The sequence below is a fragment of the Salmo trutta genome, chromosome 16 (genome assembly GCF_901001165.1).
Source record: "Salmo trutta chromosome 16, fSalTru1.1, whole genome shotgun sequence".
NCBI lineage: Eukaryota > Metazoa > Chordata > Actinopteri > Salmoniformes > Salmonidae > Salmo > Salmo trutta.
Genome location: NC_042972.1, coordinates 43,266,461 through 43,280,931, shown reverse-complemented (window position 1 = coordinate 43,280,931; position 14,471 = coordinate 43,266,461). Strand labels below are relative to the sequence as shown.

The 14,471-nt window shown below is 43.3% G+C and overlaps 1 protein-coding gene across 2 annotated transcripts in view; it reads left to right on the top strand.

Moving 5' to 3' along the window:
- The window catches only part of LOC115150779 (chemokine-like protein TAFA-4), a 53,926-nt gene extending 51,368 nt beyond the window's left edge, over positions 1-2,558 (top strand). For both annotated transcript variants that reach the window (XM_029694451.1, XM_029694452.1), the window contains one exon: positions 1,303-2,558. In XM_029694451.1, coding sequence (XP_029550311.1) covers positions 1,303-1,314 — 12 coding nt within the window. In that variant the 3' untranslated portion in view covers positions 1,315-2,558. The remainder of the gene's footprint in view (positions 1-1,302) is intronic.
- Positions 2,559-14,471: the final 11,913 nt, after the last annotated feature.

Genomic DNA, 14,471 nt, shown 5'->3' with positions numbered 1-14,471 from the left:
AAGCCCCAATGTATGTGACATAAATGGGAAGTCCATGGAAGAAAAGAGCCAATCGTCTATGGAGCCCCAAGTGAGCAATGTTTGCAAAGATCTGGAAAGAGGGATTGAAAAAACAAAGCTGCACATAATGTATGTACAGACTGAAACATTAAACCAGACAAGCAGTATGATAATCACTGTTGTTTATATGAGATAAATATATTTTAATGAAAGCCCTTCACATCCTTTCTACAGTAATATTTTGATGTGTGGAAGTTCATCTGCGGAACTGACTGATGGACGGGGGTGTGGGTGTGTGTGTTGTGGGATGGAGCAGGTATGGTTTACTCACAGGTGAAATATAAAAAGAAAAACAGTTGTAGGGAGCGCACAGGCACCGTAAGAGTAATTACTCAGAGAGACGGAATAACAGCAGAACATCTGTCGTGTTCATTAGAAAGCATTATGGCTAGGGGATCCATGGAGGCTTTCAAATTAAGTCCTAATTATATTGGTGAGGGGGATATACGGAGGGATGAATGGCTGCTAAGAGACTGCCGTTAGAATTAATAACCCGGGGTCTCTGAACAACTGAAAGACTGATATGTGAAGTCATCACCATCCTCTTTGACTGTCTAGCTAATCAGCTGTTTAGGGAGGGTGAGGGAGCGAGGGGGAACCGTGCTTCATCAACGGACATGAATTCTGCATTTGCTCAGTGTGGAACAGGAGCCCAGCTATTAGGAGACTTGGTGGCAGATGTCTCGGGAGATTGCTGCAACGAAACCGACTGCACGGCAACGGTTCCTTCCAGCGACTCGTTCCCTCTCCCCATCTCCCTCTGTCTATCTTTGACCTTCTTTCTGTCCCTCTCTATCTATCTCCGTGTTCCATGTGAATGTGTGACGCAAACTCTCTTTCTCTGTCTGTCTGTCTGTCTGTCTGTCTGTCTGTCTGTCTGTCTGTCTGTCTGTCTGTCTGTCTGTCTGTCTGTCTGTCTGTCTGTCTGTCTGTCTGTCTGTCTGTCTGTCTGTCTGTCTGTCTGTCTGTCTGTCTGTCTGTCTGTCTGTCTGTCTCACTCCCACGTTGCAGGGGTGTAGATGCCTGATGGCTCTGTAGAATGAAGGTTATCACTAACACAGTGGACAAACACCGGTTCATAGACGTTAGTTCCCTCTACCATCATTGGAGGGGGGCTGCGGGAGGTTTAATTTCGTAGACGTGCACGCTGTGTCATTTGCTAAGTCCCTCAAAGATAATTGTATGTTTCTGTGTCACTGGTTCAACTCTCTGATCTTCTGTTCTTTGCTTTCTCTTTCGTAGGTCACACGATAGCAAGAGAATCACTGAGCAGCGACATCACCAAGTCTCTCTACTGTTAACTCCATATGTAAAGAAAGGATGGCACTCATAGCTGAGACACTTAGACTGCCAACTGACGGAAGACTGTCAGTCATCCCATAATACCAAGCTGTGACAAAATCTAAAGAACAAATAAAAAAAACACTCTCTAATGGACCGAGACACCAAGGTGCAGTGTCAAATGTAATGCCCAAAACTGCTATGGACTATAGACTTCATAGAAACAAAGGGTGTATACTTTTATGGTGGATAAAGACTACATCTGAATACTTTTGAGGAGCCTGCATCTGAAGACATTCGCCTGTTAATAGACAAATAGGGAGATCCAAAGAGGTGGTTTTGACCAGTGGCTGAGGAGGAAGTGTAATCGATGGCTGTTTTGACCAGTGGCTGAGGAGGAAGTGTAATCGATGGCTGTTTTGACGAAGCATTTGTGGATGTATTGGCACCAGAGCCGCAGACAGTGTGTCAGTGTATGTTTCTACGGCTCTTGGACTGGATCCTGAACCACTCTGATTATAGAGTGGAGTGTCGCTGCTCTATCAGGAGGACTTTCTATTCATGAGCACGGAGGGGGAAAAATACATCACTCGTGAATCGCAAATTATTGTCAAATTACTCTTGTGGGTCAACTCATTACCATGGAGATGTTTCGATTAATTTAACAGTTCTAATTAGGGTTGCTAAGAAGGATCATAACAACATATAAAAAATAAATATAAGATCTTTACACTAGTAGAAGACCGTTTTTGGAATGTTTTGTTTTTCTAGTTATTTCTCGTCTTTTGCTGGTGATGTCACATTAAATGAAAGAGAGGAAGATATTTTTTAAGAGTTTTGCCTCTGATGCTGTAGAGATGACACAGCCCTTCTCTCTGGTATAGTTGCAGGTTATTACAAGTTAATCCATGGCTCAGACTAAAGGGATAGTTCCCTTTGAACATATTTAACTATATACTTTGATTCTTTGATAACGAGCAAGTAATCTGGACATCATTTGGTCGGTCACTGACGCTCTAGATCTACAGGTTACTTTCTAGTTTTCCATAAAATAAGGTAAACGTGTCATTTGTGGGAACTAATCCTTTAAAGAGTCTTAAATACTGCTTGTCACTAACTGTGGACTGTCCAGAAAGCTGAAAGTCGATACCTGTGACATCTCTTATGTAAACTGTAAAATAGAGCGCCCATAAACCATTAAAACATGCTTCTGCTTATGTCGTGTTTCAGTTTGACTAAGAAATAACATGTTTTTAATCTCTGACTAATCCTTCTCTCCATCCATTTTTTTAAACAACATTTTTGGTAATGTTCTATTTTTACAGGCCGCTGTTTGCTTGCATTTTCATCCAAAATGTTTTCCCTTTCCATCGATTTTCTCATATCCCCCCATCTCTTTCTTTCAATCTCTCTCTCTCTCTTTTTGGTCAGACACGGGGCCAGACCTGTGATGGCTTCTCAGAGTGAGAGGCCCTTCAGACTGGCTGCTTTGAGAGCTATGATAAATCTATTTGAGCTGTTGCGTTTCCAGTGCTGAGCCATGGGCCAGAGGGAGCTGGGGACAGCAGGGCTAGTGGCAGCTCCACTCTCTCATTATCCAGGCCTGGATCGCACTAGCCCTCTCCCGGGACCACTGACTTGTATTTTTAGGTTCTACTGTATAAGGGGCCTTATTGTCACAATGCCACACTCTGTCCCCCCTCTCTCAACTCCAATGGTCCATTTAAATTCCACACATGTGCCTGCAGACACACACACACACACACAAATATTCATACATACAGAAAAACATATATTGTATAGTAATATATAGTACAAACACAATTTGAAGAGAGAGTAGATTGTTTGTACTCTTATGGTCTAGTGTTTGCTGTGCTAAATTAAGCCAGAGAATGCCTCTCTTTCTCTCCCTCCTCCCCCTCATTCTCTCTCTCTTCCTTTCCTCATCTCCCTGCTCTCTGGAGGGATGTTTACTGGGCTGTGGGCTGTAGAAGAGCCAGGTGCCTGGGTCCGTCCTACACGGCTCTCTGCAGCAAAATGAATATTTGAGGACAATTTGCGCGGCGCTGCCACATGGTGGCCGGGGTCTGACACTACAGCCCCAGTCAGAGATGAGACCTGTCTGATGACTGTCATAGGCAGCCCATCTCAGGTCACTATTATTTCACTGGGAAACTGCACAGCGCACCATGTATACAATTACCACTGCTGTGGAGCAGAGACACCTCTGCAGCAAATAGAGGAACTCTGCCCTGCTTTAGGCAACAGCCAACACCTGAACACAACCCTGTGCCGGATGCATTGGCCCCATTCAATAACCTTTACACATCCAGGTGTGTTATTGAGAGTCACCTCTTTTTTACTGAATGATTTTAATATAGTGGGAAACCATGATAAGACATTAAATAGTAGAAAGAAAGAGTGTCTCTCCGTGGGCAGGTGTCTGATTGCAGGATAAATGTCCCGTGGCGATTGGTCCCTTTAATCTCTCTGGGTAGCCTATCAGGCCATGGGGACGGGACTCACAGTAGCAAACACAACATGAAGGAGTTCAGCTAACTACAGATCAACATGCTAATGAGATAATCAGTGAGAGAGAGAGAGACAGAGACGGACAGGAAAATGAGGATGGAGTGATGGAGGGAGAGAGTGGTAGAGAAGGGAGAGATATTGAAGTTAGTGAGAGGGACCAGAGGAGAATCATGAAGTGGGTGAGAAAGACAGCAAGACTGTGAAGCGTATTTTAAGTATGCTGTTGTTTATGTTCCATGCTCAGTGGATCCCATGAGGCCACTTGCAATGGCAAACCGTGCACCTCCACTGGTCCATCATCACGCTCCCCGGCAATCACAACATGAGGGGGGAAATCAACCCAGGAAGCACAGCTACTTTGACTTTCCATTCATCTATTGTCAAGTCCAGTTTGTATTAGCTACCCTCCAGCCAAATTCTGGAAATGTGGGGCTTTTCCTGTTCAGTGAGAATGGTAATCTTCTGATGAGCAAGGGATTCTGTCATAAGCACTGAAATGTATGTGACTATTCAGCTCTGCTCTCTGTTATTGGAATATCATGGATGGAAACCGCTTGTTATCTTTGAAACTACAAACCTATCTAGCATTTTACATGGTATAATGTAGGCACCAGTATCACAAGGAACTTAACTGTGAGCATGATTACATTCATTGTATGGACAAACAGACATTGCAGAGTGATGTCCATTTTATTTACACCCACATTCCCAGTACATTCTTCATGAATGGTGCATTCACGTCATGTAATTACATTTCCTTGAGGGATATATGATAGTAGGACATGATCCTATTGGCTAACCATCCTGTTAGCCTTCAGGTGATGGTATGATCATTAATTGCATAAGTCACACTCTCTTAACCACCACAGACTACATGACAAAAGCACAACAACACAGGATATTTAAATTCAATCAAACGTTGCAAAATGCCAAACAATCAGGAGCTTTTCTGATGAATTTGCACAGCGGTGGTGGCCGGCGAGGGAATGCTATTAATGCTGGAGTGACTGAGGATTCATTAAGTTCATCTCCCCTCGCTGTCTGCTCCCAGAACCTCTCGCTGCTGCGTCATCAAACTCTGTTATCTCTCCAAACCAAAGCAATTAGCGACTGGAGGCTCCAATGACCTGGGCCATTGTTGGAGCAGGCTGCTACATTAGCATGGCCAGAGCCTGGGAGCTTTGGCGCTGCCAGAAGAGGTGCCAATGTGACCAGCACCGATAAAGCGGAGCCCTGCAGTGGGTGTGTGTGCAGGAGCTACATGAATATTAACTGGGTACTGCCAGCGTGTCCAATAGGATTTAAGCAGTCAGAGAGGAATTTGTTGTTACAGTGTTGTTTGTGTGTGCCAGGGAGGGATACAGAGAATAAAACTAATTTGTAATTCAGATGGGGTATGATCAGGGTGTGTGAAGTGTGCATGGTGTGTGTGTGTATGCGTGTTTGCATATGTGTCTGCATTCGTGTTCCAGTGTTGCATGTGTACGCTTATGATAGTGACTGTGAAAATGGTACATCTGTAAAATCACATCAATCACAGCACAACAGAGGTCACTACTATTTTCACTCACCATTCTTTCAGGTTCGTGACAAGCGCTGTAAGTCAACATGCTGAGTTTTACCAGAGTGACAGCTTCAGAACACCATAATGAAAACAGACAATGCCTCTTCAAGCCTTAGCCGTATGGTTTATGACAGACACAGTGAATTTAGATTCAAAAAGTATGATAAGATCATTCTGCAAAATGTACTATGTTCATTTAAATGAGCTGCAAAGCACAGATCTACAGTACACAATAACGAACACAACTTATGTTTGCGTGCCAGTATGTCTGTTTCCACTGTGTGTAGTCAGTGAATCCAAATGTACTGTACATGACTTGCAGTCCACCACCTGTGAATCTAGCATGCCTCTAATTTGTGGAAAGAGGATTTACTGTCGTACTACATCATAGTCAAACAGTGTGTCACATGACATGAGAAAACACAAGAACCGGACAACCCAGGGCAATAATACAGATAAATAGCAAAAGAAACAGCCAGGAAAATGACTGCAAAATAGAGGTTTGCAAGCAAGCGTTTTAATGTTTTTACCGGTGACAACAACGCACAAGTAGCATGCATTATTCATAATTAATACCCAGTATGGCTGATTCCTCTTCCTTATTTACCAAATTAATGATTTTTTGGCAACGTCTCCACTCTATTGCATGGGGTGGAGAAAAGGCTTGTATATTCAGGCAGTAGGTGAAATAGGCAGAGCGTGACTAGACACATTAGGTAATGTACCAACAAGTAAAAACCATTATTTGTTATTTCTTGGGAAACTGATGGAACATTTCTAGTCAGCCAAACTACAGTACACATGGCTCATTCTGAGAGCATATTACTAGTGTAGAATGTAGTGAACACACATTATTGTAACCCCTGTTGTCTTCTAGTCCAATGTAATATCGTGTGGATTGGTATTCTGGTCAGTGTCAGTGACTTAAAACAAATGGAATGATATTTGTCACGTGCTTCGTAAACAACAGGTGTAAACTGTAATGATGTGCGCTGAGAGTCGGGAAGCAAGTTCAGGGAGTGAGCGTTTTAATAAATAAATGCAACATAAAACAAAACAAGAAACACGAACAACGCACAGACTTAACACTGGAACAGAAACAATAACGCCTGGGGAAGGAACCAAAGGGAGTGACATATGTAGGGAAGGTAATCAGGGAGGTGATGGAGTCCAGGTGAGTCTGATGACGCGCAGGTGCGCGTAACGACGGTTAAAGGTGTGCGCCATAACGAGCAGCCTGGTGACCTAGAGGGAGCACACGTGACATAAACAGTGAAATGCTTACTTACGGGCCCTTCCCAACAGATAGAAAAAATATAACACCAGGAATAAATACACAATGAGTAATGATAACTTAGCTACAGACACGAGGTAGCAGTACCCAGTTGATGTGCAGGAATATGAGGTAATGGAGGTAGATATGTACATATAGGTAGGAAAAAGTGGCTAGGCAACAGGATAGATAATAAACAGTAATAGCAGCGTATGTGATGAGTCAAAAGAATGTCAATGCAGATAGTCCAGGTTGGTTAACTATTTAACTATTTAGCAGTCATATGTCTTGGGGGTAGAAGCTGTTCAGGGTCCTGTTGGTTCCAGACTTGGTGCATCGGTACCGCTTGACGTGCGGTAGCAGAGAGAACAGTCTGTGACTTGGGTGGCTGGAATCTTTTAGGGCTTCCTCTGACACCGTCTGGAATAGAAGTCCTGGATGGCAGGGAGCCAGTGATGTACTGGGCCGTTCACTCTAACCTCGATGCTCTCGATGGTGCAGCTGTAGAACTTTATGAGGATCTTAGGGCCCATGCCAAATGTCTTCACCCTCCTGAGGTAGAAGAGGTGTTGTCGTACCTACTGTACGACTGTGCTGGTGTGTGTGGAACATGATAGATCATTAGGGATGTGGACACCAAGGAACTAGAAGTTGCTGACCCGCTCTACTACAGCCTCGTTGATGTGGATGAGGGTGTGCTCGGCCCTCCATTTCCTTTGTCTTGCTCACGGTGAGGGAGAGGTTGTTGTCCTGGCACAACACTGCCAGGTCTCTGACCTAATCTCTGTAGGATGTCTCATCATCATCGGTGATCAAGCCAACCACCGTCGTTTCATCAGCAAACTTAATGATGGTGTGGGAGTCACGCAGTCATCGGTTAACAAGGAGTACAGGAGGGATTAAGCACGCACCCTTGAGAGGCCCCCCGTGTTGAGCGTAAGCATGTGTTGTTGCCTAACCTTACCACCTGGGGGCGGCCCGTCAGGAAGTACAGGATCCAGTTGCAGAGGGAGTTGTTCAGTCCCAGAGTCCTGAGCATAGTGATGAGCACCATGGTGTTGAACGCTGAGCTGTAGTCAATGAACACTATTCTCACATACACTCTTAGAGAAAAAGGTGCTATCTAGAACCTTAAAGGGTTCTTCGGCTGTCCCCATATGATAATCTTTTGAATAAACCTTGTTGGTTGCAGGTAGAACTCTTTTGGTTCCAGGTAGAACCCTTTTGGGTTCTATGTAGAACCATTTCTACAGAGGGTTCTCCATAGAACCTGAAAGGGTTCTACCTGGAACCAAAAATGATTCTACCTCGAACTAAAAAAGGTTCTCCTATGGGGACAGCCGAAGAGAACCCTTTTGGAACCTTTTTTTCTAAGAGTGTAGGTGTTCCTCTTGTCCAAGTGGGAGAGGGCAGTGTGGAGTGCAATAGAGATCTTGTCATCTGTGGATCTGTTGCGGCGGTACGCGAATTGGAGTGCGTCCAGTGTGTTTGGGATGATGGTATTGAAGTGAGCCATGACCTTTCTTTCAAAGCATTTCATGGCTACAGATGTGAGTGCTACGGGGCGGTAGTCATTTAGACAGGGTGTTGTGGCAGGGCCAGTGAGCATGGCAGGCAGATGCAGCCCCCTTGCCCAGGCCCTGACCCCCCTGTCTGGCCCTCTCTCTGGCTCTATGGGCAATAACTGGCACCCTGAACTTCCACCACCGCGTGCCTGCCTGCCTCACTGCCTGACAGATGCCTTGTCAGGTGACCAGTCTGAAGAGGTGTATGTAGGGCAAAACAGGGCAGGACAGGACATGACAAATAACTGTGTAATAAACAGGGGCATGGTGGGGAGGGGGAATAGCAAGCAAATAAACATTTACAAATGGCCACACAATCCTTGTAATCAGTAGTGGTTCTACAAAAGAGACAGGCTGAACAATTTACTGGCTGTAGAGGATCTGGCTTTGGGGGATTTTGGAGCATTGATTCTGGCCGGGAGAGGGGGTAGGAGCAAGGCTTTCTCTCTGCTAGTGTTATCAAATGCTTCCCACTCTCTTTATCTTTCATTTCCGCCTTTATGACTCTCTCCAGTCCTACTTTTTGCTTCACTCACTCCATATCTTTGGGTCCTTTTCACTACCTCTCTGTCTTCCACTGCTCTTCCTGGTCTCATTTGATCTGTTTTTCTGTCTGAAACTGTGTGGTTGCCACTATGCTCCAACTTGCCAGAATGGTAAATAGCAACAGCACACAGGAGAGAAAAACAAAGGAACAGATGGCGGTAAAGAGAGAGAGAGAGGGATGGAGAGATGAGGGAGAGGGAGAGAGAGAGAGAGAGAGAGAGAGAGAGAGAGAGAGACAGAGAAAGTGAGGAGGGAAGGCTGGGGGAGACAGAACAGATACAAAGGGAGGGAGACAGACAGTTAAAGCAAACACACTGGGCACACCACATCATTTCAACGTGGAAAATTGGGTCATATTTGGTAGATACTGTACATTGAGATTCCAACCTATTTTCACACACTCAAAAAGACAGCCACAAGTTTGTTGAAGTTGATGGAATGTTGACAGTCTCTCCCCACCGGGCACAAACTGGTTAAATCAACGTTGTTTGAACATAATTTGTCAATGTATTGGGACGTGGAATCTATGTGGGAAAAAAAGGTCATCAACATAATCAGTTTAAATTTGAGGGTCACATTTAAACAATAGAATTATGTCTTCATGGTAACCAATGTTCAACATAGACAAAACTTGTAGAAAATATATACAATTTGTACCTTTGAAACAATGTCAGATATTCAACGTAATATACACCATAAACTGGGCAGCATGTCCTACTGGAGAGTTGATCTATCTACAGCTAGCCCTTCGCTCTCCCATTCAGGATTTTAACCTGCTTAGCTTTGATGTTTGTTACTGACACTACCAATGTGCTATCTTGAGAATGCTTATTTAGAAATCTCCAGATTATAGATTCACTGTTGCTATCGAAGTCATTCCAAAGTCATTCCAAAGTGTAGGCTCAACAGAGCAAATTAAATGGAACCATACTTTGTCAATCACATGTCATATAGCATTTGAGAAGTCATCAACAGCTATTGTTTCAATTCAGCCCAGGATTCAACTAAAAATAACAATGCGTATAGGCCAACGGTTTCAAGCTTCTCCATCCACGTCTCCATCTCAACCAAAAATCAACGTTAAAGAATAAGATCAAATCAAAACTGTATTTAAAGGGCATTAAAAGTTGGATTTGATTTGATTTAGTCGAACATATCAATTTTTCATTTGTAGACAAACTGGAATTAAAGTCAGACTCAGTTGATATTTGGTTGTGTTGACAACCAAACACAACTCAATATCACTTTTGCAATACTGCATATAGTCTATTAACTTATCGGCAAGTTAACAAATAATACTGTATGTTGGATACACTTCTCCAACTAAACCCAAAATAAAAGTCAAATAATAGGATGAGTCAGTGGCTCATGTGGAACTATCCAAGCAGTAGATACATCTCCTTTAAATGTTGATATTTGGTTGTGTTGTCAACCAGGCAACAATAAAAAAAAAAAAAAATGTAAGACAGTAAATAGCCTAATAGTTAAGGTTTACAAACAAATGTAACAGTATTTATTCAACCTTAAAATGAATAACACATCCATGGCCATATTTTGAGGTTACTGTAACTATAAATGTCTTCTTATGTAATCATAGAACACGTGCATGTTTAGGGTCGCAGGTCTGTGGAGATCTTCACAATTGCTATAATAATCTGCACAGAATCTCAAACGACATTGATCACTATCACCATTTACTTTAATAATCTCAACTGCAATCCAAGTCATTTGGTTCTGCTATTAGATGAAGCACAGTGTGAACACATGAAGTTGATGTATAAATAAACAAAATGTAAGACATTGTATTCCCATTTGATCTTTGGTGTGCTTTTAGATGGCTGAAAGCGCAATGATAACACATTTAGGTTACAACTAAACCAAAGATCTGACATAGATTTTCTATAGAAATGTGATTGTGCTTTCAGATGATTGAAAGCACAGTGATAACACTTTGGAAATTCAACAAACTTCTGGAATCTCATTGATCAACGTATTTACCGAATATTACCCAATTCTCCATGCTGAAATGGCGTGGTGTGACCAAACTCCTCTGCGCAGGAATCGATGCAGTCTCTTCTCTCCAGATGTCACAACAAAGCAGCAACCACCTTGAGCATAACTATGGTCTTTTCTATGGACCACCGTATCCCCATTAGCGTAGGTTTCCTGATTATACAGATACACTTGGCATGATGTCCCTGGGAGTCACATGAAAGCGTTCCCCTGTGTACTGATGCCCTATGCCCAAAAAAGCATTGATACAAAACAGACAGTCACTCTGGGCTAAACTTGGCAAACCCTTTGAACTGTCTGTCTGTCTGCTCTGGTCCATGACTAATCATATGAATTACTCTATTCCAAGAAGTGAACCAATACGGTATCATTTTTATTTATGCGTGATGTTTAACTTTTTAGCTGACAATAACCACTTTTGGGAATTTAGTTAGAAAATCATAAAATTCAGTTGGGAAGACGAGGATTGGCACGGTACTTCAAGAAGGACCGCAGTAGTCACAGAGGTGTGTGCGTAATATGGTTGTATGTGCGTGGGTTACATCATCCACCTAGCCTCATGGCCATCCCTCCTCTGTGTTGACACAAAAACGATGTACAAAGACTCAGAGGAAATGTGCTCAATAACATTGAAATGACTAGCATTCCACTATAGCCACTGGCACAGCTAAATCATTAGATGTTTTCTCTGGGTTGGACCCAATTATTCTCAGCATCCACTTCCAAACCAAATTGCATTATTGCAATTATATCCCCTGTGTGACATAGAGGAGAAGGCGTGTGAAAGAGTGAGAGAGGAGAGAGGAGAGGGGGAGGAAATTCTGTAGTGGCAACAAGGGGCAGTAAATGTCTTTATGTTGCCAGGGCCAGTCTTTAAAATGCTTTATTGATGGTGTTTTTATTGTAATGGATGTTTGCATTTACCCCATAAACGCCTCACACTCCTTTTTCTCTGACTTTCTTTAATTGATTAAGGCATTCTAAGTCTGTCTTTATTATACTACATGTCTCTCCAAGGCATGGTCTCGTGCCGTCTCTCTAATGCTGTCCTACCTCGTTACATTTTCATCTTCACCTCATCTTCAGCTGACGCAGGACGTCATCACACCATCACTCTGAATGTGACAGGGCTGGTGATGGTGACTAGTGGAGATCATTGGTCTGGCATCGGTATGTGTTCTGTTAAAGAGGCCTACCTTCTACACTAATTAAAGCTAGACATCATCACACAGCATCCTGTCAATACCACCAGCGTCCATGACCAACAATACTTGCTACACTTAGATCCTAGACCTGTGAGTCACCACACTGTCACCGTGATGTCACATAATCACTCTAAGGTTTTGTGGGCCAATGCCTGTACCACGATAGTATAAGATCGACAGTATCTTTCTGCCCACTCTTACTAAATTGTCCCATTAATAAATTCCAATCACATTTGGTAATTCATGTAACCGAAACAAGGAAGCAAAACTAAAAAGTTCCCTCTCTGTGTGAGTTGACTGACGTTGGCTTTAATTAAGGGCCGCATCTGTGTGTGTTACCTTGGCTCTGCCCTGTTCCTGACGTCTGGCAGTGGGGTGTGCAGCGAGACCTTGGACCCAGATGTAATTAGACTTGGTAATGACTGTGGCCTGTTTACAGCGTAAGCCTCTGCTAATGATGAATGCAGCTGACTTATGGATTCCGGACTGCACTTCAAACATGACTTATGAAGTTCGGACTGCACTTCAGTCTGTGTGGCTAAGGTCCATATCAATTAGCCAACAAACAGTAATATATCATTCACTTACATCCTGGACTCCCTGCACGCAAACATTTTCACCTAGAGGCGTTTTCATTTTTAGACATATTACTCCGTAATAATGTTTGGAATCACTGAACTGAAGACCTTGTGGAAAATAGTGTAAATTGAATGCAGCCTCTGTAGAATGCCCTTTCTTCAGCCTGGCCTCAAAGACTAGACATAATATAGTAAATGTACATTTGTGACCCTCCAACGCAAAGGTTGTGTGTATGAATCTCATCACAAACAAATTAGCATCTTTGCAACTACTTACTTTTTTTTTAGCTACTTTGCAACTAACCATAACCTTAATCCCCACCATAACTCTTAACCCTAACCTTAACCCCTGTTGGAATCGGCTAAACTTTGAACATTGAGATATTAAATAAATGAGAGAGACAAAGCCTTGAATAGAAAGAGTTTGTAAAAAGCCAGAAGGCTTTGGAATGTGTTTGATGGAGGAGAGGAGAGCGATGTGTTGATACAGGGAAGACTGATGGATATCTGTGGATTAGGTGAAGGAGGGGTTGAGGTCAGGAGGTGAGGGTGAGGTCAGTCCCCCTTAAGGGAGTAATCAGGGTTGGTATCTGGTTACCTTCTTTCCTGTGGAGAGCCATAAAATGTAAGGATTGGAGAGAAAGAGGAGTGTCTTAAGTAGGATGCATATAAACTGTGATGTCTGAAATCCTTTGCTGTCTGTTTACAGCTGTTCAGAACCTTTGGGGAATGATTAAACTTGGTTAAAGCTTTTCTAGTGTTATTTACTCTGAAAAATAAGAACCCAACACCCCTAACCCCAGTGCTTTATTTGTAAATTGGGAGGTGCCGGAACCCAAAGTGAGTGTGAGAGCAGGGTGACCTGGGTGGCTCTGGGGGGCTCTGAAGTGCAATTTGTAACATATCGTACAAAATGGATGACGGACATCCACAACTTAAAACATATCATACAAAACGTGACATAGCATAATAAATGGAGAGATTCAAATGTACGTTTACTGTGTAACGTCTACCCCTGAGTCTAGGTTGCTGGAGCGTTTACTTTTTCATTTAATAGACTTACCTTTACCAGACCATAAAGTTGTATAAACTTTGGTTTAATGTATTTGTCTGAACTGTAATAAGCACTATATTTTCCTCATGGTTACATAGAAATGTCCTCGTGACAATGCCCATAAAGAATGTGTATTTCCCTTGGCGCTGTGCCTGGGAAGTGACATTCGTAAAAATGGTAGAGCAAGAAAGAAGGAGAGAAAGAGACAGATGGATGAAGAGAAAGAGGGAAGAGAGCGAGTGGGGAAAGAAAGACAAACAGACAATGTTTGTGAAAGAGAGAGAGAACGAGGAAGAGAGAGGAAGATAGAGAGAATGAGGAAGAGAGAGGAAGAGAGAGAGAGAATGAGAGAAAAATATGAAGATAGAGAGGAAGATAGAGAGGGAGAGATTAAGAGAGAGAGAGGGCATCCTCAGTCCAGCCTCAGCCAGACTTCTGGACACCTGCTCTGCTCTTCAAATGCCAAGCTGCCTGGAGGGGGCATTCTGGACAGACACACTCAGCAGTCAGTGGACCTGTACTAACACACTGTTTGCTGAGTCGCATGTTTCCCCTACCTCCTTCCTGTCCTGCACCACACTCTGTCCCCTCATTACCGGCCAGAGTGGACAGAGTGCAGGGCGTTAAGGGCAAGCTGCCTGATGATGTGACAGTAGAGGGGCAGCATCGGGCCTGCTGCTCCAGCTTCATCAGTACCTCGCCTTCTGTTCCTCTGCTTTATGACCTTTGACTGTCTTTAGGACTTACATGGCAAGGGCGTCTGTGCTACGTCACATTACGGTCCCGTCGGACCTGGGGTT